General features: G+C 35.7%; 1 protein-coding gene across 8 annotated transcripts in view; it reads left to right on the top strand.

The window, feature by feature from the left end:
• DGKB (diacylglycerol kinase beta) overlaps positions 1–19,728 on the top strand; it is a 394,620-nt gene that overhangs the window by 127,946 nt on the left and 246,946 nt on the right. For all 8 annotated transcript variants that reach the window (XM_027684707.1, XM_027684708.1, XM_027684709.1 and 5 more), the window contains 6 exons: positions 6,144–6,297; positions 7,634–7,669; positions 9,244–9,384; positions 13,698–13,747; positions 16,614–16,688; positions 17,216–17,335. In XM_027684707.1, the coding sequence (XP_027540508.1) occupies positions 6,144–6,297; positions 7,634–7,669; positions 9,244–9,384; positions 13,698–13,747; positions 16,614–16,688; positions 17,216–17,335 (576 nt within the window). The remainder of the gene's footprint in view (positions 1–6,143; positions 6,298–7,633; positions 7,670–9,243; positions 9,385–13,697; positions 13,748–16,613; positions 16,689–17,215; positions 17,336–19,728) is intronic.

Here is a 19,728-nt window from a genome sequence, read left to right as displayed (position 1 = left end):
TGTAGGAAAAGATGAGCATTTTTAATTTCGCTATGCATTGAGCCATAGTGAGTCCAGTTTCATGTTTGCTTTCAGAAAAGATGAAAGATGTTTATTGGTTTACACTTTTTATTTTTTAAAAATAATTTTAAAGTTAAAATTATGCAGTGTTGCTTATGCCTTCTGTCTCTTCTCCTTTCCTTTTCTCTAAGGTGGATATATACCTTTTTTTTTAAATTCAGTTAATTGGAACTAATTATAACATCTATAAATATCATCATCATCATCATCATCATCATGGCTAGGCTTCGTGAACGAAGATTTAGGAAGGCTCTATCCACGTTTGTTACAAGCACGCTGGTGGCTAATGAGGCCAATATGAGATAGACATATCTGATTGCAAGAGGCACAGCAAAAAGACTCCTTAGGTGGTATATTCTGCAAGACACGATTCTTTCTGTGTTGTCTTTTCTCCTCAAGAGTGATCCTGCGTGCGTTCTCAAAGGAAACAGCTGCGTTATAGATGGTGTGTCTCCAGGCCTCCCGATTTGAGGCCAGAGTAGACCAGTTATGGTGATCAATATGGCCAAGGCTGAGATGTTGTTTCAGGGAGTCCTTGTATCTTTTCTTCAGGGCTCCTCTCATGCGGCAGCCGGTGGCAAGTTCACCATAGAGCACGATCTTAGGGAGGCGGTGGTCCTTCATCCTGGAAATGTGTCCTGCCCAACGCAGCTGTGTTCTCAGCAACATGGCCTCAATATTTGTGACTGCTGCTTGTTCAAGAACAGATGTATTGGTCACGTAGTCTGACCAGTGGATGTTTAGGATTGTACGGAGGCAGTGTTGATGGAAGCGTTCTAGGAGACGCAGGTGGTGGCGGTAGATGACCCATGATTCAGATCCAAAAAAGAGAGTAGACAGCACTATGACTTTGTAAACACTGACCTTGGTACTTTTCTTCAAGTGTTTATTATGCCATACTCTTTTATGGAGTTTTCCAAAAGCACTATATGCCTTCGCTAACCTGTTGTCTATCTCTCCGTCAATCTTACCGTCCGAGGAGATGAGGCTACCTAGGTATGGTAATAATGACTACTTCTAAATGTATTAACAAAATTAATTTTATAAGGATGTTATGGTTTAAATTAGCTGAAACTCAATGGGGCTTTTGAATGTGTACTTCTTTGGGCTTATATCAAAATGTTTCATTACCAAATGAAGTTTTATTACCCAGTAATACAGAAGATTATAAAGATTTATAAAGTCTTATTTTGTAAAGTTTCTTTTTGTAAGACATAAGAACAGGAGCTCCAATAAACTTGGTGAATCAGATGTTTGATATATAAAAATAGGAATCCAGTTATATATGACTAGCATAAAAAACCATACCTTCCTGTGACCTACAAGCAAGGATTTTGGTACCCTTTTTATTAGAGTCAAAGCTAAAACTGCATAGATTTTTTTTTTCTTCCTTTTGACTCCCCTCTCTCCTCAGAAGATTTAGGCCAAGTTATTTGAAAGTTCTTTCATGTTCCCCTGATTCAACTATGTCCTATTTTATCTCTCTGTTATGTTGAAAATTTTCCTGAGATCCCTAAACTTGTGATCATAATCTCCCTATGCCCTTACAGTCTCTTGTGAAATGGAATGAATTAATTCATGTGCCAGGCTAATTGTTGTCAGTTTGGTACATCCTCTCATGCTCTCATCCCCTCACTTGGGAAACGTCATGGAAAATGCCTTCTGAAATGCTAAATCCTTCTGTCTCAGGTTCATTTAAATTCAGCTGGAGCTTCTGGAAGGCAAGCAACTGTTGAAAATTAAGCAATTAGCCTGCATGCTTAAGAAAACAACATTCACCATTATGGCTTGTATATTATTCTGATGTTATTGATCCGAAGTGTTTAATTAATGTTTGAGAATTCATTAACATAAATTATTTTCAAACCATATCAAAATTTATTGAACTTTTCATCTGAAAAATTCTGATAATGAGATTTAAAAAGAAGATATTGTGGTTTACATAGCATATTGAGCATGATGCATGTAAAGATGGAAAATTATTGTCCTCTGCTTTCCTTATTTTCTTGTCTTGCTTACCAAAACATTGTGCAGTACCGTTGAAAAGTGGTTGGGGCTGGGGAGAAATGTTAGTAATTAAAGAAGGGGTAGCTGCTTGCTGCAGCATTTCCATATTTCAGAAGGGTAAAGTTCCATGAGGAAAAAGAAAAATAGTGTATAATTGCAGAATAGAGAAATGTTTATAATATTGTGTGTTGTTCACTCTCCTGTGAAAGTTATTTTAAATTAAGCTGAGCAAATGTTTTGTATCTTTAAGTGTTCTGTTCTGAATGAACTATACTTAATACTAAAACCTCTGACTCATAAGAATACTCTAACACCTCTCAGTGTTTTCTACAGTGGTCCTCACAGGATTTCTTCTGAGAAATTATTCCATTTTTCTACAGTCATGTAATTGGTTATGTATATTACAGAAAGAGAGAGATGATAGAGAAAGCACTGAAATCAATTTAAAAGTGAGCCGCTTTTTTTGAAGCTCACCCCTTTTTCATTGGAAAGCTAGATGGATAATCTAAACTACTTCTAGATCTGCTGTAGTCTAGCTTAGTTCTATTATTTACTGTATATACATTTACAAAAACATATATCCAGAAATGACTGTACTGCTTTAGAGTTCAGTTCTAATAGGATAATCTTCACTGATTATGTTTGGTCCTCTAAAATGTTTTTCAGCTATGGAGTACTAGAATCACAGATTTTGTGGTTTTAGGCAAGAACCTAAACACAAGGCTCTACACATAGATCTCCCTTGGGCAGGACTGGTTTTGCACATTCTTTACATACAGCATGTGGTTTTGCATCTGAATTTTGGGCTATTTGAAACATTTATGAAATGCATTCAAACCACTTACCAGCTCCTAACTTGTGGGGTGAAGCCCCACAATTAAAGTTTGAGGCCGTGTTCCATGCAAGCAGTGGAGCTGGTTAGATGTTTCCATGGACACGGCCTTGGGTTGCAGGGAGTACAGGGTTGAGACGGTTTGATAATGTGCAGGTGCTGGATTCCTGGATGTTGTTGTAGGAATATGTTTGTGTTGTGTGTGAAGTTAGTTAGCTCAATAAAAGGCTGCCTGCCACGCTGAGCAGGCAGACATCTCTTCGTCTCACTACCTTTACGTGTCGTGTGTCTTTCTTCCCCCATGGACCAAGACCCCACGACAGATTCCCTGTGACACTAACTAACTTTCAACATAGTTTAAAAGCTTTTGGGTGAGCAATGCCTGAAGTCTGTTTGTATGAAATGTTGCTTCTTCCCTGGGGGACTACAGGTCACAGAGCATGATAGAACAGAGGATAAAGCACTTTCAATTGAAGAAATCTGGCTGTGGAACAACCACCCACTTTCCTTTGTTCTTTGCTAAGCACCATGATTGTTGGCAGTCAGGATGCCAAATATAATAACAGGATGTGGCAACCAAGTCATGTGTTTCTTTGCTATCTCTTGTCTTTTCTGGACAGAAAACATGAGGCAGTTTGGAACATACATTTTGGAGGACACTGGCATAAGTTATAGTTTGACCATCATTACAAAATATTGAAAATTTTGAAGGTTTTTGAGAAAGAAAGACTTCAGTAAGAAGAAGCACAGAATTTTAACCTTATTTATTTATCTAAATATCTACCAGGCATAATTCTGAACTCAAAAGTGGAAAAAATGTAGCATTAGGGATTTAGTTATGGCTGGCAGCTTGGAGGACCAATGTCACTCAGACATTAAAAATATTCAAAGAATATTTTTAGCATTATACACATAAAATCCACAGACAAAGTAAATAAAGAAAGTATTGATGTAATGAAAAGATATTTTACATGTCCATCCATGGTTTTGCTTTCCTTTTTCACTTAGCTATTCTTTTTTTGTGTATATGATTTAGTGAAATAGCTAATGCACATTTCATTAATGCGCAATCTAACAAAGCAATTTCACATTTTTAAAGTTGGTTGATTTAGTGATTAATGTATTTGTTATGCTTGCCATTAAAAATTACATTTATATAGTGTAGACTAATCACCGGTTTACTTGGATACTGATACAAGTTGTTTTGCCGTTGTGGTTTGATAATTTATAAACAGTGAATTAAATGTCAGTAACTATTAGAGAGAAAAAATGTGAAGTTTGTAGCATGAGTGAAACAGAATATGATTTGCCAAAGTAAAAGTGTGGCCAAAATTCTATGATGAGACAAAGATAGTGAGTCCATGTCCAAGTTGATTATTTCCATTTTACACCCAGCTTGACCATTGTTGGTACTATTTTTTTGGGTCTCTGCTATTTTAATCTTCAAGAGGTGAGAGTTTTATTAGTTTCACTGAACTTCTTTCTCCAACCAAGTTCTGTATTAGAAGCTCAGCATAGATACCGCTTTGCCAAGCTTTCATTCCTAATAATGATGACTTGCACAAGAGCAGTCAAATTTTGCAATCTATGCTGCTGGTCCCTCATAAGGATATTGATACACATTTAAAACATTAACCTGGGGCAGTTAAGTCTTGGTCTTAATGGAAAAACCTTGTTTCATGTGGGCATAAAATGTTTACATCTCATAAATATGTTAAAAAAAAAAGTCAAAGAAGTCAGGGGAAGAGAAATCTCTGCTCCAGAGTGTTAAAATGATTTTAAAATAATTGTAAAAAATTATTTATACTGTGACTCAGATGTCAAATTCACTGAGGCGTTTGGAAAATTTAGTTTTGATTTTCTTTTTTGTGGCATGGTTTCAAGATGATTCTTAAACTAAAGGAGTTAACACTAGAGTTTTCTATGGAGAAGTGGAGTCTTCCTGAAGCATGGGGAGAACTCTCAAAGTCAATTTTGTGGTATAATTTGGCTTTATCTCTTAATTTTTTAATGATGACAAGTTGCTGTTCTGTTTGATATAGAAACAAAGACAATAACACTATTTTTTACAGAATAATGATAAGCTGTTTTAAAATCATATATTTAATGAGTAGCGCCATTGATAAGTATGCAGTTGTGTCGGTATCTTTCAGGACAACTTTATCTTTAGTAGTTCGATATTAGCAGGATGGGATCATAATGCTTCACATTGCTGTGACCCCATTGCAGTCTAAACCTTCCTTGAGGGGGATGTGCTGATCTCTCCCCGATACCAACAGGACATGAGGAAATGGAACGCAGTTGCATCAGGGGAAGTTCAGATTAGACATCCGGAAACAGTTCTTCACTGAGACAGTGGTCAATCAGTGGAATAGGCTTCCCAGGGAAGTGGTCATGGCACCAAGTCTGTCAGAGGTTGAGGAGCATCTGGATAATGCTCTTAGTCATATGGTTTAGTTTCAGGTAGTCCTGTGAAGAGCAGGGAGTTGGACTCAATGGTCCTTATGTATCCCTTCCAACTTGAGATATTTTGCGATTCATTTTTTTATTTAAAACAGACAATGCTGTCTTAACAGGATCGGTCATCAATGGAGTTTTATTAATCAGTTCTTACCTTGATGGCAAAAGCAAAGCCAAATTAAAGTAAATGACAAAAGTTTTGAACCAACAACTTGTTTTTTTCCCCCTGTAAGTAATGCTGTATGTCTCAGCACTCCCATTTGACTACTGGGACCTACCCTATTTAAAATAGGGTGATTGGTAACTCTTTGACAAACACTAGCAGAACATATTGCCACCTAGGAAGAGACTGAAGGCCTTCAATTCTCTGAATTAGGCATCCAAAAATCCCCTGCTTTTTGTCTAATCATAGAAAAGATAAGACATGCTAAGTACATCCCTGTGAGCTCCATAGGTGCCTTTAGTTGCAGTTTTGTATGTGCTGTTAAGCCACATTCTAATCAACAAACTAGAGAGCATGAAACTTGATTTCAGGGTCTGATATAAGGGCTCTGAATTTACTCTGGGCTATCTCATACTGAGATATTGTAGCAATACTGTCAGTTTTCAAAGTAATACTTAATTCAATAATCACTTTCAAGAATAGCTGTACCAGTCTATATCTTCAGAAATCATTGTTTCAAATACAGTCCAAAGTTTTTGTTAACAGAATATTATTTGATGGATTAGTATGAATTTTTTTACAAAACATTCACATTTTTTTTTCTTTTCCCCCTCCCTCTAGACAATTGATTTAGAGGGGTTCAAGCTGTTCATGAAGACTTTTCTGGAGGCAGAGTTACCAGATGATTTTGTTGAGCATCTTTTTACATCATTTAGCAACAAAATATCTCACTGCAGCCCATTAATAAAAAACAAGCCACAGCACCTTTCTGGAGGTAAGTGATAAAAATCACAGTAATATAAGAGCTAAAGGTTCCCTCACTCTGCTGTTTTACTTCTAATAGCTATAAATATGTGGAGTTCTAAACTATATGCTGGTGGGGGAGATTTTTCTGGTATTTGTGAAATTAGAGAAACTAACTCAATCATGATAAGAAATACTGTGAAAAGAAATGGAAATTAAATGGTTTAATCTTTTTAATTCATAATAATGATGCAGCTGAGACACCAAGTGGACGGTCTTTGTCATGTTAATGCTAATCAGATTGCTATGGTTACATGATCTTGCTGCCTACTCTACTGTATAAACAAGTAGAAGCCTTCAGAGCTTCATGCCCGAGGCTCCTGATGGAGATCTGTTGTTTCTGTGCCCAGTTACTGCTGTTTCTTTTAATTGTCTAGGTGTGATTCTGTTGTTAGTAATCCTACATACTTAGCAGCTTTTATTTTAAAAAAAAATCATCTTTTATCATTCTGGTATTGTATTTCTATGGTTTTGACACTTCATATGTAGAAATTATAATAACTGGTTTTAGGTCATTGCCAGATTTACAGATAAATTCTGCCCAGTATAGGCCATACTCGAATTTCTTCATTTTTACTGTAATTCTCTCTCATATATTTTATTCTTATGTGTGATAAAATTGTAATAATGATAATTATTATAACATCATTGTTAAAGTTGTTATTATTGTTATTGTTTAAACTGCATGCTAAGTTTCTTACTCTAATGCTTCTTCCAAACATTTTTTTCTTCTGCACAAACATTTCCCACTTTGTAGTTAGTTTTCATCTTTTTCAGTTACTAAGGACTTTAGAAATAATATAACAAAATACCAGCTTAGGAATCTTCCATTTGTATATAACCTAATACCAGGAGGACTGTTTGATAAATTGTTATATCCAAAACATGTTCAGAGAGGCAATTCAGTTCACCTCATGAAAGAGTTATTTGTGCTTGAAAATATACTGTTTATATTGTAATTCAATTGCATGAGATTTAAACTAAATGTTGTGTCTTGATAATTTGTAACATTTAAAGGGAAAAACTGTGCATTAATACATTTTGATGTGCAAATGGCAATTATGCAAACTTTTGTTTTAGGATATCTAGTAATTTTTAAATGTTGCTAATAGTGAAAAAAACCTGACTGGTACTGCAAAATAAATTTGACAGAAACATTTGACATTCTTCTGGAAAATGAAAAGATACATAGAGCTAGAGAAGATGACAAGAAAAGTAGTAGAGTTTATCAATCTTTCTGGTACATGTTTGTTTTTCACTTACTGTCTTTTGGTCCACTCATGTCTGTTTATAAATTGTATTTTCAGTTAAGGTGTCTGAAGAGAGATGGAAACAGATGCCAGGTAAGCAGCAGCACTGTGAGTCATCTGTAAGTCAGAACGTGTCAGTCAACCTCTCCCACCTCTGTTTAAGAAGTAATAATTTAACCTGTACCTTGCAGCTGATGATAAGTTAAAAGATACCTAAAAATTTGTATTTCTTCTCATTTGGATGTCAGGACTATATATTTTTGAAAAGAGTTATCCCAAGTTTTGAAATACTTTTTATTCAGTGAATAATATTCACATGACTGGAATGCAAACTATTTGTGTAAATTTTGTGATTAAAGCTATCATCTGAATTGGATAACATTTTATAATGTCTTAATTTTAATGACAGTTAACTGACATGCAAGCTCATTAAATAGAACACTGCCCTGTTAAACATTTTTATTCATTTAAATATTTATTTTCAGTTTATTATTTACCTGAAACCATGAACATGGACTTGATTCCAAGATACATTTTCTGCATGGCAATTTGCCCTTATTTACAAAATTTTATTGTTTTAACATGTGTAGACATGTATTGTTTTAACATACAGAACTACCTTTTAACATGTAGACTTTTAAAGATGTCTTCAGATTGCAATGAAGTATTTAAAAGTAAAAATAGGGCAGTGAAAAAAACCACACCGAAATTCTGTTTCCATTTGCTACAGTAATTAACTTGTTCAAGACAAATGGATGAGAGAAATTATGTATTCAGGTTATGTGTGCAATGATGAATCTGTACTGAATTAGTTACAGAAAATTTTTATGAACAGCATATCCTTTTGCAAAGTTTCATCTTTAACATCACTAAAATCAGAAAGAAGCGTAACAACTTGTAAAGAAAGTTTTATTACTGCTTTGTCCGTGTTCTGCTGTCCTTCCCAGTTTTTCCCACTTTGATCCTGCAGATTCCAGTAATATGATCAGGACTGGTCATACTAACGTTGTCCTGAAACAAAAGAAGTTTGGCAGTTTCGAAACTTGTATTCTAAGTGGTACACTGGAACTGCTGTTAATCATAATGTCTGAGCACATATTTAAATTCTGTGTTTATTTCCTCAGTAGTTTGTCACTGAGGCTTCTGTGTTTTAAATATGTACTGCGCTGACATGCATCTGGCTGTGGTTTTGGGATAACAATACACTTGGGTGTTAGCAGAGTTTGACACTAAAACATCTTCAATTACCATAGTTGGTGTCAATCTATAAATTAAATGAAGATTCTACAAGCACAAGGCAATGGATACAGAGTTGGGCAGGGATTGTTTCAATACTTAACATGTAGTGTAGTAGATTAAAATTATTCACCAAATCGGTTTATAGCCAAAAGACATCAGATCAATGCAAATGAATAAAAGGTTATGTCATTCCCATAAATGGGTTGGTATTTTGATAGTTTGCTTTATTTGTACAACACTTTAAAACCTCACTATCATTTAAATTCTACCTTTGCTAGATAAACTATGAACACAAATTGTTTAGAACTTTGGATGAAGAAGTAATTTGAGATTCACATAAAACAAAGATGCGTGAATGTATGAGTTATGTTTTCATTTTCTGCTTGTATCATATGTGAAGACTAAGAAAGGCTATTGGTTATTTCCAGGTCTGAGACTTAACAAAGGTACCTCTACATCCAGACCTCCTACTCCTGCCAACTTACATTTACCCGACACGATCCAGCTGAAAGATATTGTTTGCTATTTGTCACTGCTAGAAAGAGGAAGACCAGAAGACAAGCTAGAATGTATGTTCTTTTTTAAAGTTAATTTTATATGTTTATTTCCACAAGTCATCAAATGTTCTGTTTCTGAGTTTAAGAATCAGTTTTGAGACAGCTGCATTATAAAAATATGGTTCTAGGTGACTGTTATTGCAGAAATTATTTTTTAATCTTGCTAATAGTATTAATTTGATGAGTTTTTAACTAAATTTTCTCTATCTAGCACTCGTAAAGATGAGGAGTAAGGATTGTACATTCTGTAGTTAAAATAATCTTTTCTATACTGTCATCCCTTGATTAGCATCAGATCTGAGAAAAACAAATGATATATACTGAGGATACCTGGAGATATATAGATGGAGTGAATTATCTGTACTAAACAAGCTAATTCAAACAAAGAATAGTTAGTATGGGCTGTGGGCTCTATAATGTTAGTGAATATTGAAAAGCCAAGAATGATCCAAGTCTCCCTCACTGTTGGGAATGAGTGTTTGACATGGGAAGTTAGAAATGTTTTTTTTTAATTAGGGACCTGAGTCAATAAAGCACAACACCTCTACCTATTAAAAAATATCTTTGAATTTGATCTGTGAATTGGAGAAAAATGTCCTCATTGAGATCAAATATACTTCAATATACATAGCTGGTCTGTCTATAGAAGATCTGTGGGATCAGGCTCTAATATGGAAAGTAAACATTCGATATGATAGGACATGCAAACAGTAGGCATCTGTCAGAGTAAAAATTCATTACATGGTTACGTGACCACATGTTGTTGAAGTATCTTGATGTTTCATTACCCGTAGTTAGCTTACAATGGCAACTTTGTACTATAAGATCATTGATACCTTTGCCTCAGTAAAGATTATAAGCAGCCATTCCCCAGATTTGGTGATACCAGTTTGGTATCACATGATTAGAATACGAGAATGTATGCATGAATGTGCATTCAGAACACAAGCACAGAAAAACTAAGTTCCTAGGATTGATTTTAGCTTACAGTGTAAAAACTGTTTCACGGTAGCAAGTTATGCAAGCCTTATCAGAGCTCTGAAGAGCTCAGTGCACAAACCATAGGATGAAATGGAGATTAGTTGCCTCCCCTGGTGTCAGGAATTGGTGCAATGAGAAGGAGGAGAGACAGAGGAGCAGGTGATGATTATAGTGTAGGGAATTTTCCATGAACTTCCTGCAATAAAAACTACATGTGTGAAAGACTATGTTCTATATGATTTAGGAGGGAGAGAGCATGATCTGATAGGTGTACGGTACTTGCATGTTTGTATATTCAAAGTCATTTGTATTTACTGTATATAATTATGGGCATATTATTTTATAGGTTTATTTTCTACTTTGTCATACCGTGTGTTAAAATACCATGTAATCACTTAAAATATACCATGTGTTGTCACTTTTTAGTATCTAAATTTTGGCTTATGCTGTAGCATTAGTATGTAGACTTTCCTGTTCATTTTAGTTGAATTCTTCTTATAAATTAATGGTATAATTTCACCCTTTGTCTGAAATAGTTTTATAGCAGTAGGTCCTGTGGCTGTAAGGTAAATTATAATTTGCAGCAATGAACTGAAAAAAGAAAAAATACTTATTGTGGAGTTGTCAACATTAATATTAATACTAATCTCTAATCATGATTTTTTATTATTTTTCTGTTGACAAAAATTGAAAAAATTAATCACAGCTGAGTGTTTGGAAACTTAATTCAGGACAAGCAGAAAATGAAAGTGGTGCTTTCAAATAGAATCTGGTATAAGCTGGAGGATAAAATACACTAAGAGAAAATAATGCTTAGGTTTTGGATCTGTATGATCTACAGATTTTCATAGATTTACAAATATTCCAGCAGTTAAATGGATTTTCCAACCTATTAACAGTGTATTTCTAGAGGTCTTAAGGAGTGCAAACCTGTTTGACACGCTCAGCATATCTATTATTTCTAATCTATATATGGCCTGAATATAAAGAAAATCCCAAACATTCCTCACAGAGATACATTAGAAGAATAGAAGATATCCTTTTAAGGTCATATTGCTGTCTAGTAATAGAAATAGAATGGCCAGTCAATTCCATTAGGTGAGGGTATGGGAAGAGAGACTTGAGCTGCAGAGCTCTGTAGTTTGCATCAGATTTTCGGTTGGGTTGTTTTTATCATTTTGTTGTTGTGTTTTTCTCCTAGAGTGTGTAAATCAGCGAGAACATGAATATTTAGCAGGGTATGAATAGAAAAGAGATTGCGTGCCAGACCAGTAGCATAGTTTTACAGAGTCTAGCCAAGAGCACAGATTGAGCCTTTTTACTACCCAGTACATTTGTAATTGAAAAGACTTGTTTGCTACAAAGTGAAACAGTTATAATTATGCTAATGTCTGGTTCTAAATGTCTGATTAGAACTACTGATTCATGTTAAGGGAAAAAAAAGTTGTAAGCACTACTTCTCTGGAGTAGGTAAAGATCATGGAAATGCTAAAACTTGCCTTCATGATAACTGTAAAACGTTCTTTTAACCACTATATTAGAATCACAGAGGGGGAGGAAAGAGAACCAAATGATTTGAACTTTATCACTGAGTGATTCAGTGATTCATCCCTATGGAAACTGAATGCTTAATGGTACCTTTGTCAGATAATATTAGCTGTCAAGCTCTGAGCTTTGGTAGAAGGCCTACTAGCGGGGGCAGCACCAGTCTCTAGTGACTTTTGACATTAACTGTTGTTTTACACTGAAGCATCTCTGCTATGTAACTCCAGGCAAAGAAAGAGATTTTTATAGGCTTTCTTAGCCTGTAACTAATGAATAGTGGGCCTTTGTGGCTTTAAACAGTGTACTACAGTAAACATCATCAATCTCGTATTACAGCTCTTAAGAGCAGTGCAATGTAGTGGCAAAAATTGTTGAAGTGGTAGAGCAGTGTAGTACTTACCATTTTTCCCCACAGTTAGATGAACAACTTACTCCCAAGATGGAGGATATAAGGGAAGCAAGCCAATCCATATAACAGTTAAATATGTTTTGCTGTAAGTCCCAAAATAATCAAATTCTTTCTGAATTTTACTTTCTAATTGCTAAGAATTTTCTCTCACTTCTCATTATAGTGTTTCCTGAAGACTATTATAAACTTTGCTTGCAGAATTTATTGGATTGTAACAGCATTTAATGTGGATCCAGCGTGCTGGGATTCTTCACTGTTAAATAGGTCATATGTTATGTTTCCAAAAACATCTAATAAGACAGTTTGTAAGCAAATTGTTTGGGTTTTGCTGTCAGTGCCAGCATTGCAGTGTCCTGTAAATAAATACCTCTACGTGGGTTGACTTCTTCATCCCTGAAAAATTGGTCTAGCGCTAAAAAAATTAGCACTTTTGAAGGGGATGGTGGGTGTTTAGATTTCAGAGCTCTGGCAAACTGTCCCAGAAAGTAGGGACAAATAGTGAGGTACATGTGGGCTTCTGGATTTCTTCTTTAGTCTTTTAACAGTGTTTCCTACCAAAGCTTCAGTCTTCTTTCTGCTCTGCAGTCTCATGCAGTATATGATCAGCTGAGGAAGCTGCTTTCAAATATCTTGGTAGACTCACCCATTGTTGTCACTGGAATCAAGTCATGATACAATCTTGAAAGTATATATTTTCTCGATATTCTCAAAGTGCACCTTCTTTTCTGGGTGACTTCCGAAAATGTTGGGAATAGATTTTCAAATTGATGAAGCAATTTAGGTTCTGGGAGAAGCCATGCTGGCGGTTTGTGAGGAATGTTTATTGTTGGATTTGAATGATTAGATACTTAAAATATTAATCATCTGTTTCATTTAGTTGGTCAAAAAATACTTCCTAAAGTAATATTACTATTCAATAGTGATAGCTGCTACCAAGGGAGTAGGATAGTATTGTTAAAACGTAAGCAGGTTTATCAATATTTGCCTGACCAATTGTATGTTATCCAATATTTGAGATGACAAAGAAGGGCCTTTTGGGAGTACTCACCATGACTACAGATCATCTCTAGAACGAACCAAAATTAAGTTCACAGACCAAATTAGCTGCTGGAGTGACAATGTGGAAAAGGTGCAATTACACTGTCCAGCTAATATGTCTTCTTGGAGGCACTGTGGCAGGGTAGTTGCTGAGTGAACCTCTCACATAATACAACTTATGTGGTGAGTCTGCAGTTAGAGTGATCATTAGAAGTAAATGTTAATATTTGTCCTTTCTTTGAAACTCAGGTTTAGTTGTTTTGTATTTTGGTTTGGAGTTGTTTTTTATGAAAAAAAAGGTATTTACTATGTTTTCTAACCAAGTTTCCTTGTCTCTTTGTTTTCTTTTCAGTTATGTTTCGCTTGTATGATACAGATGGGAATGGATACCTGGATAGTTCGGTAACGTTATTTGTGTATTTTAATGCATTGTAAGAGTATGTCATCATGACATACCTGTACAAAAATACATTAATCCAAATCAAGTTTATATTTATCGTGAATTATTAGAAGCAGTATAAACTGTAGTCGATAAAAAGTCAACAATTTGAAAAGTAAATCTTGAGTTTTCTTTTCCAATAAGCTGCTGCTTCTACAACTGTATACATTTTCAGATGTTGACACTGCTGTCATGGAGTCCTATTCTATAGTCTTCTGGTTTTTCATCATACTACTGTAGGGAACACATTAATATAATTCCAAAAATTCTAGTATGCTGCTGGGACATGTGTATCTCAAAGCACCATTTGTAAAGATTTCATTAAAAAGAGAGAGTATGAGAGTCACACAGTGAATTTATGTGGAGACATGTCAGAACTTCCACCTTGTTATGAAGAGCGGAGGAGCAATGTTAAAGGCAAAGTTTTGAGGAGTAGCCCAACCAAATGTTTGAAGAAAAATCAGAGGTATAACAATAATTAAAAAAAATGTAGCTATTTTTTTCTGTTAGCTAACAAAAAGCAGTATTTTATTGGCAGTGATTTTTTTTTCTTTGGTTTTTTTGCCTCTTCTTTTTTATCTCCTGGAAGCAAGATGGCATAGAGTGGATTGGTAAAGAAGAGGAGCTGATTCCCATAAGTGACAGGGAAATTTCTGCCTGCAGGCCAGTTCATGATAGCGCACATACTGGCAGCTGAAATCTTTTCACATATCTTGCAGCTCACCCTGGGGTAGGGATGAAGTGATTGTCTCTGGCCCTACCTCTTCCTCCTATTCTGAGACCCCTGCTTCCTCTTCATCCCTCACTAAGTGAACTGATTTTTGTCATGGGTTTCTTCGTCTGTGAAGGGACAGCTGCTACCAGCACAGGTTCCTCTGGTTCAGCTGCAGTTTTGACTGGCCCCAGTGCCTGCTGGTCCACTTTCCTCCTCCTCCCCCTGAGTGTGCTGTCTAGTATCGAGCAGTGTCTGATAAACAGTAGCCAGGCCCCAGCCCACTGGATAACTTTGCACCTCTCTGAAACTGCCACGGCATTTTTCTTTCAAATATTCTGCCACTTTATCAGAGTCCTGTAGTTGTTCGAAGGTGAACTTCCAAAGCATTGGAACAGAGTAATCCTTTGAAAGCTGGCCCATTTTCTTTTGCCATCCATGCCACTCATGGCTCTATCCATCCTCAGGACAGATCTCTGAACAACCTCCCTGGAAATCTCTTTCTTAACTCTAAACATCGTGTGGATTGCCCTGAGGAAAACTGGCAGACTTAGCAACAAGAACATTTTTTCCTTAACATCCAAAGGGAATTAAAAATTCTGAAATGCAGTTGTAACAGGCCTGAAGGAGGAAAAGGGTGTGAAAAGCTGGGGAAAATCATCCTTCCCTGTCCCCCCACAGACTGGGTGTGATTCTTAATGGATTGCGAAAGGTAGTGCCTGAGGTATGAGTAGGTATTCAGCAACACTGAATACATATCCCAAACGGCCCTCCTGGCCCTTGATGCTATGTCATAAACTGATATCCCACAGTACATCAATAAAGCAATCCTGGTCCCTCTCCCTGCTCTGAAAAATAACATCCTGAGGAGCACGTAAAGGAATATATATACAGGGTTAGGTACCATACCCATATGAACAAACCAAGCAACATTGTGACCAGTGGCTCTGTACCTAATACAGCAAATCCTTAGGTAAAATTTGTTTCCAGCCTGTTCTGGCCAGATCTGTTGTTATCTCAACCCTTCATGCCTCACAGTAGGCACCAAATAAGACTGTCATGGTTTAGGAATGGTACTACCACAATTTAGGGCTCCCACTGAGACTCTCCAGACCACACTCTTCCTTCCTCTCCCTCTCCTGCAGCAGAATGGAGAGGAGACTTGGAGACACAAAAGGTAAGATAAGAGATAAGAACAATTTACTGGAAACAGCAATTATATAAGAAAAAGAACAGTAATAACAGCAACAATATTAGTAACAAAGGTGTACAAAAGAGAGAGAGTAAGTTACATCCAAAATACTCGCCACAGAGCCTGACCTGACCTAACTGCAGGCACACTACCCTGACTGCTCTCTCCAGCTTGGAACTGGCATTACCCAACCTCTCCCCTGGCCACATGTACTCAACCAGAAGGACCCCTTTCTTCTCAGAAGATACTCCCTTTCTCCTGCACCTAGCAGTGACTTGAAGTGGTATAGAGTAACATCCAGGTCTCAGCTATGCCTCTCCTGACTATGGCAAAAATTTATCTTGGCTCCTGCCTGGAACCAAGACAACACAAGAATTCAGAGTAGTCCTAGGTAAGCGCTGGAAATGTTTACTAAGCAAAATTGTATATATGAGTATAGAAGAGCAGTAGTGATACATGATCAAGGGAAATTGCAACATGATTATGGTAAGAAAACTTTGTATTAGTTTATAGCATCCACTTTATGCCTTATTTCCATTATAAAGTTTTGAATTACGCAATAGCTGTCAAAAAAATAGTTTATTAGAGTGCTGGAATTTAAAGATCCTTACAGCATTATATCACAGTGTTGACAGTAAAAACAGTGCTCAAAAGATAACCAGGGAAGAAGAATCTATTACTACTTTCAATTACTTTAATTGTGGGGATGTATTTCACCTCCCTGAATGCTTTGCAGTCCATGCCTGATGATTTGCTCATGAAGCAGATTCACCTGAGTGGACAGCTTCCTGTGTAAAGGACATTCGTTAGGAACATTGATGAAACAGTGTCACTGAATTCAATATGGTTGAATTATAAGTTGCTTTGCAGTAGAATGTTTCTTTATAATATTGCATTAAATATCATACTTTTCATTCATCTGTAGGAGCTGGAAAATATCATTGCTCAAATGATGCATGTTGCAGAATACCTTGAATGGGATGTTACTGAACTGAGTCCAGTAAGTGTCCATTTTATCACAACTTTTTAATGTTGCTAGAGATAGCATTTTGTGATATTTCATGTCGACATGTGATTCTATATGTTAGTAAGATAGAAATAAGAATAGTCTGTGTTCACTATGGCACTGTCAATTAGCACTTTTACAAGTATTTTGCTGATTGAATCTAATCTGTGAAACATTCTTGCTACAGTTTAAGGGGTTTTTTCAATGCATGTAGTAATTAACTTTTATAACACAACTGGTTTGTCTCTGAAAATTTCTTAAAAGTAACTGCAAGTACACAGGGAACCCAACTTAGTTTGGGTTCTTTTGTTGATAATAAAATGTAAATAGGAATATGACACTTCGTTTTCTGAACTGTCCATAGTCATTTTACTACAGCTGCCATACAAATAATATTTCCTTTACTTTTTGTGTGTGGATGAGGGAATTGGAGATCTGCACATATTCTAACAAGAACTTGCTATATTAGAATATAATAATAAAAAATTAGAATTTATGAGATTTTTCATTAAACTGTGTAGATTCTTCATGAAATGATGGAAGAAATTGACTATGATCATGATGGAACTGTTTCTCTAGAAGAGTGGATCCAAGGAGGAATGACAACAATACCACTCTTGGTCCTCCTTGGGTTAGAGAATGTAAGTATTAAATAAGAGTGTCAAGTCTCTGCTTGCATCTAAGTGTGGACCTCAGGCTAGTTTCTCTGAGGCCTGTATGAAGAATACTTCGCTTTACTTTTCTTCAGTATGGCTGAATGACATGCAAAGAGCAAAAGTGCATCTTCAAAGGCAGAGTTACCATTAGCATGTTTGAAGCCCCACCAAATAAGCGAGCTCTGGAGCTGGAAGCTGTAAAAAGCTGATTAATTTGCCCTGCTAACAGCATGTTGTTAATTCCTAGCTGTAGTATTATTTGTTAAGAAGGTCTTACCGTGCATGTGTATGTTACAGCTGACGTGGAGCAGTGTCTAGTATTTTCAGCATGGTACTGGATTCTGTGGCTGAATCATACTGAGTCACAGAACAATCTGCATTGAAACGACTTCTGGACATCTGGTCCAGTCTCTTATTAAAGGCAGGGCCACGGATTAAGTTATCTAGGGCTCTGTCAAGCCTAAATAATTCCAGTGAGGCAGATTCCACCAGTCCTGTGGGCAAACTCTCCCTCTGTTAATTGTTCTTAAGGGAAAGAGCTTTTGTTCTTATGTGCAGAGGGAATTTCTTCTGTAGCAATTATTGCCTGTTGGCTCTTTTCCTGTCAGAATACATCCCTGTGAAGATATTCCATCTCTGTAACTACCTTAATAAACTATACTAAGTAGCAATATCAAAGGGAACACTTACACCAAAGGATAGAGTGTTATGAAAGATGAATTTGTGTTCTGTACATTTACAACTTCACATTAAAGATAATACAGATGTAATATGATCAGTTTTGGACTAGTTAAATGCAACTGTTTTAAGACTGGCATGTTGCCAGTGCCACCTGCTGTCCTGTATCTGAGCTAATTTTGAACACATATATCTAAGCATATGTTTCAAATGCTTTTCTGTTATTTGAAAGAAAATATTTTTATTTCATCTTTTCCTAATTAATTTTCAGATATTGAGGTGAAATAATAAATAATATTTATTTTCCTCATATAGTTCTATGACTTCAACTAAATCTAGACTGCTGTAGTTGCTCTATGGTATTTTATTTAGACAAAGAATGGTCAGACTGTAGGAAAATACGTAACAAACCAGTTTGTTGAACAGAAGATCTGTAAGTCTTGCAAAATCTTAATAATCAAATTACAAGCAAAATACCTGAATTTCAGTGTGTTTGAATTACTGTAAATAGTAATTCCCTAATTCTATATGTGAGACTGAGTAACAAAAATGTTAAATTGCTTCCCTGTCATCAAAGAGATATTTGTCAGGCCGAATTCAATTATTTACACGGAACTACTTTAAACAAAGGGCGCCAAATGCTCTCAAGCAATCAGTATAGTAGGTAACTGATAGTCACTTCCAGCACAGATTTTTCTTTTGTGACAGGTAGTACAGACATTCTGGGAGTAGTTTTCATTGTCTACATTTCATTCTTTGTAAATTTGAAGCTCATTAAATTATGGCATAAATTAATGCAGATCCTTCTGTAGAGGTTTATTTTCATATTAAAGCATGATTCTCCTTTTGAGTCTTTTTACTAGTTATCATGCTGCATGTAGCTTTACTATGGAAATAGTGAAAATGCACAAATAGCGATCAAAATTCTATAACCTGGTATCAGCATGGGCCAATGTTTTTATCATCAAGAGTGTTACTAGTTCTTGATACATTTAATGGACATAAGCGTACAGTTGTAGGAAAATAGCATGTAAAATATATTTTTTATTATATTTTTGGGTCAATAAGCATAGTTCATTGTTTAATGTTTTTTAAAATTCTACTTTACTGTGAATGAAGTCCATTACCTACATATGAGCTAATTTGCTAGTCATTTGCTAATGATTCACTAGGATATGATGCCACCATTTAAAAGGACGCTCATATTTCTTTTGATGTTTAAAACTGCTTAATTTTTTAAACCATTTGCAAAACGTAGAGAAAAGCAAAATTTTTATATTTTCATCAAACGAGCAGAAATTTACTACTTTTGTTTGTATGCAGTTCTAAATGATCAAATCAAAGTGTATTTTAGGACACTGAAAAGTGAAATCAATAAAGTTAAAACTCTAATGCCTGTCTGTCATTATTTTGTGTAAACTGATAGCATGGTTTTAATGGTTTTAGAGCATCTAATGTATTACCCAAGCACTTCATTCCAGTGCGTCATTCCCCTCAGTGGGATGCTGTCATTTTTTTTAAATGCTGTTGTTGGATTTTGCAAACTTAGCTTCCCAAGACTCTGCTTTTTTTTCCTTTCTCCTTTTAGTTATGATAATAAAAAGTAAGATAAGAATCTTTTGAATTCATTAATCAAATAATAAAGTGCTGATATCTTAAACTTTTCCTCAAGCTGATTAGTGTGTGAAAATAAGGGGCAT

The sequence above is a fragment of the Neopelma chrysocephalum genome, unplaced genomic scaffold, assembly GCF_003984885.1.
Source record: "Neopelma chrysocephalum unplaced genomic scaffold, ASM398488v2 Primary Assembly neopelma1_67, whole genome shotgun sequence".
NCBI lineage: Eukaryota > Metazoa > Chordata > Aves > Passeriformes > Pipridae > Neopelma > Neopelma chrysocephalum.
Note: the sequence above shows the minus strand (reverse complement) of the source record. Positions and strands in the feature narration are given on the sequence as shown.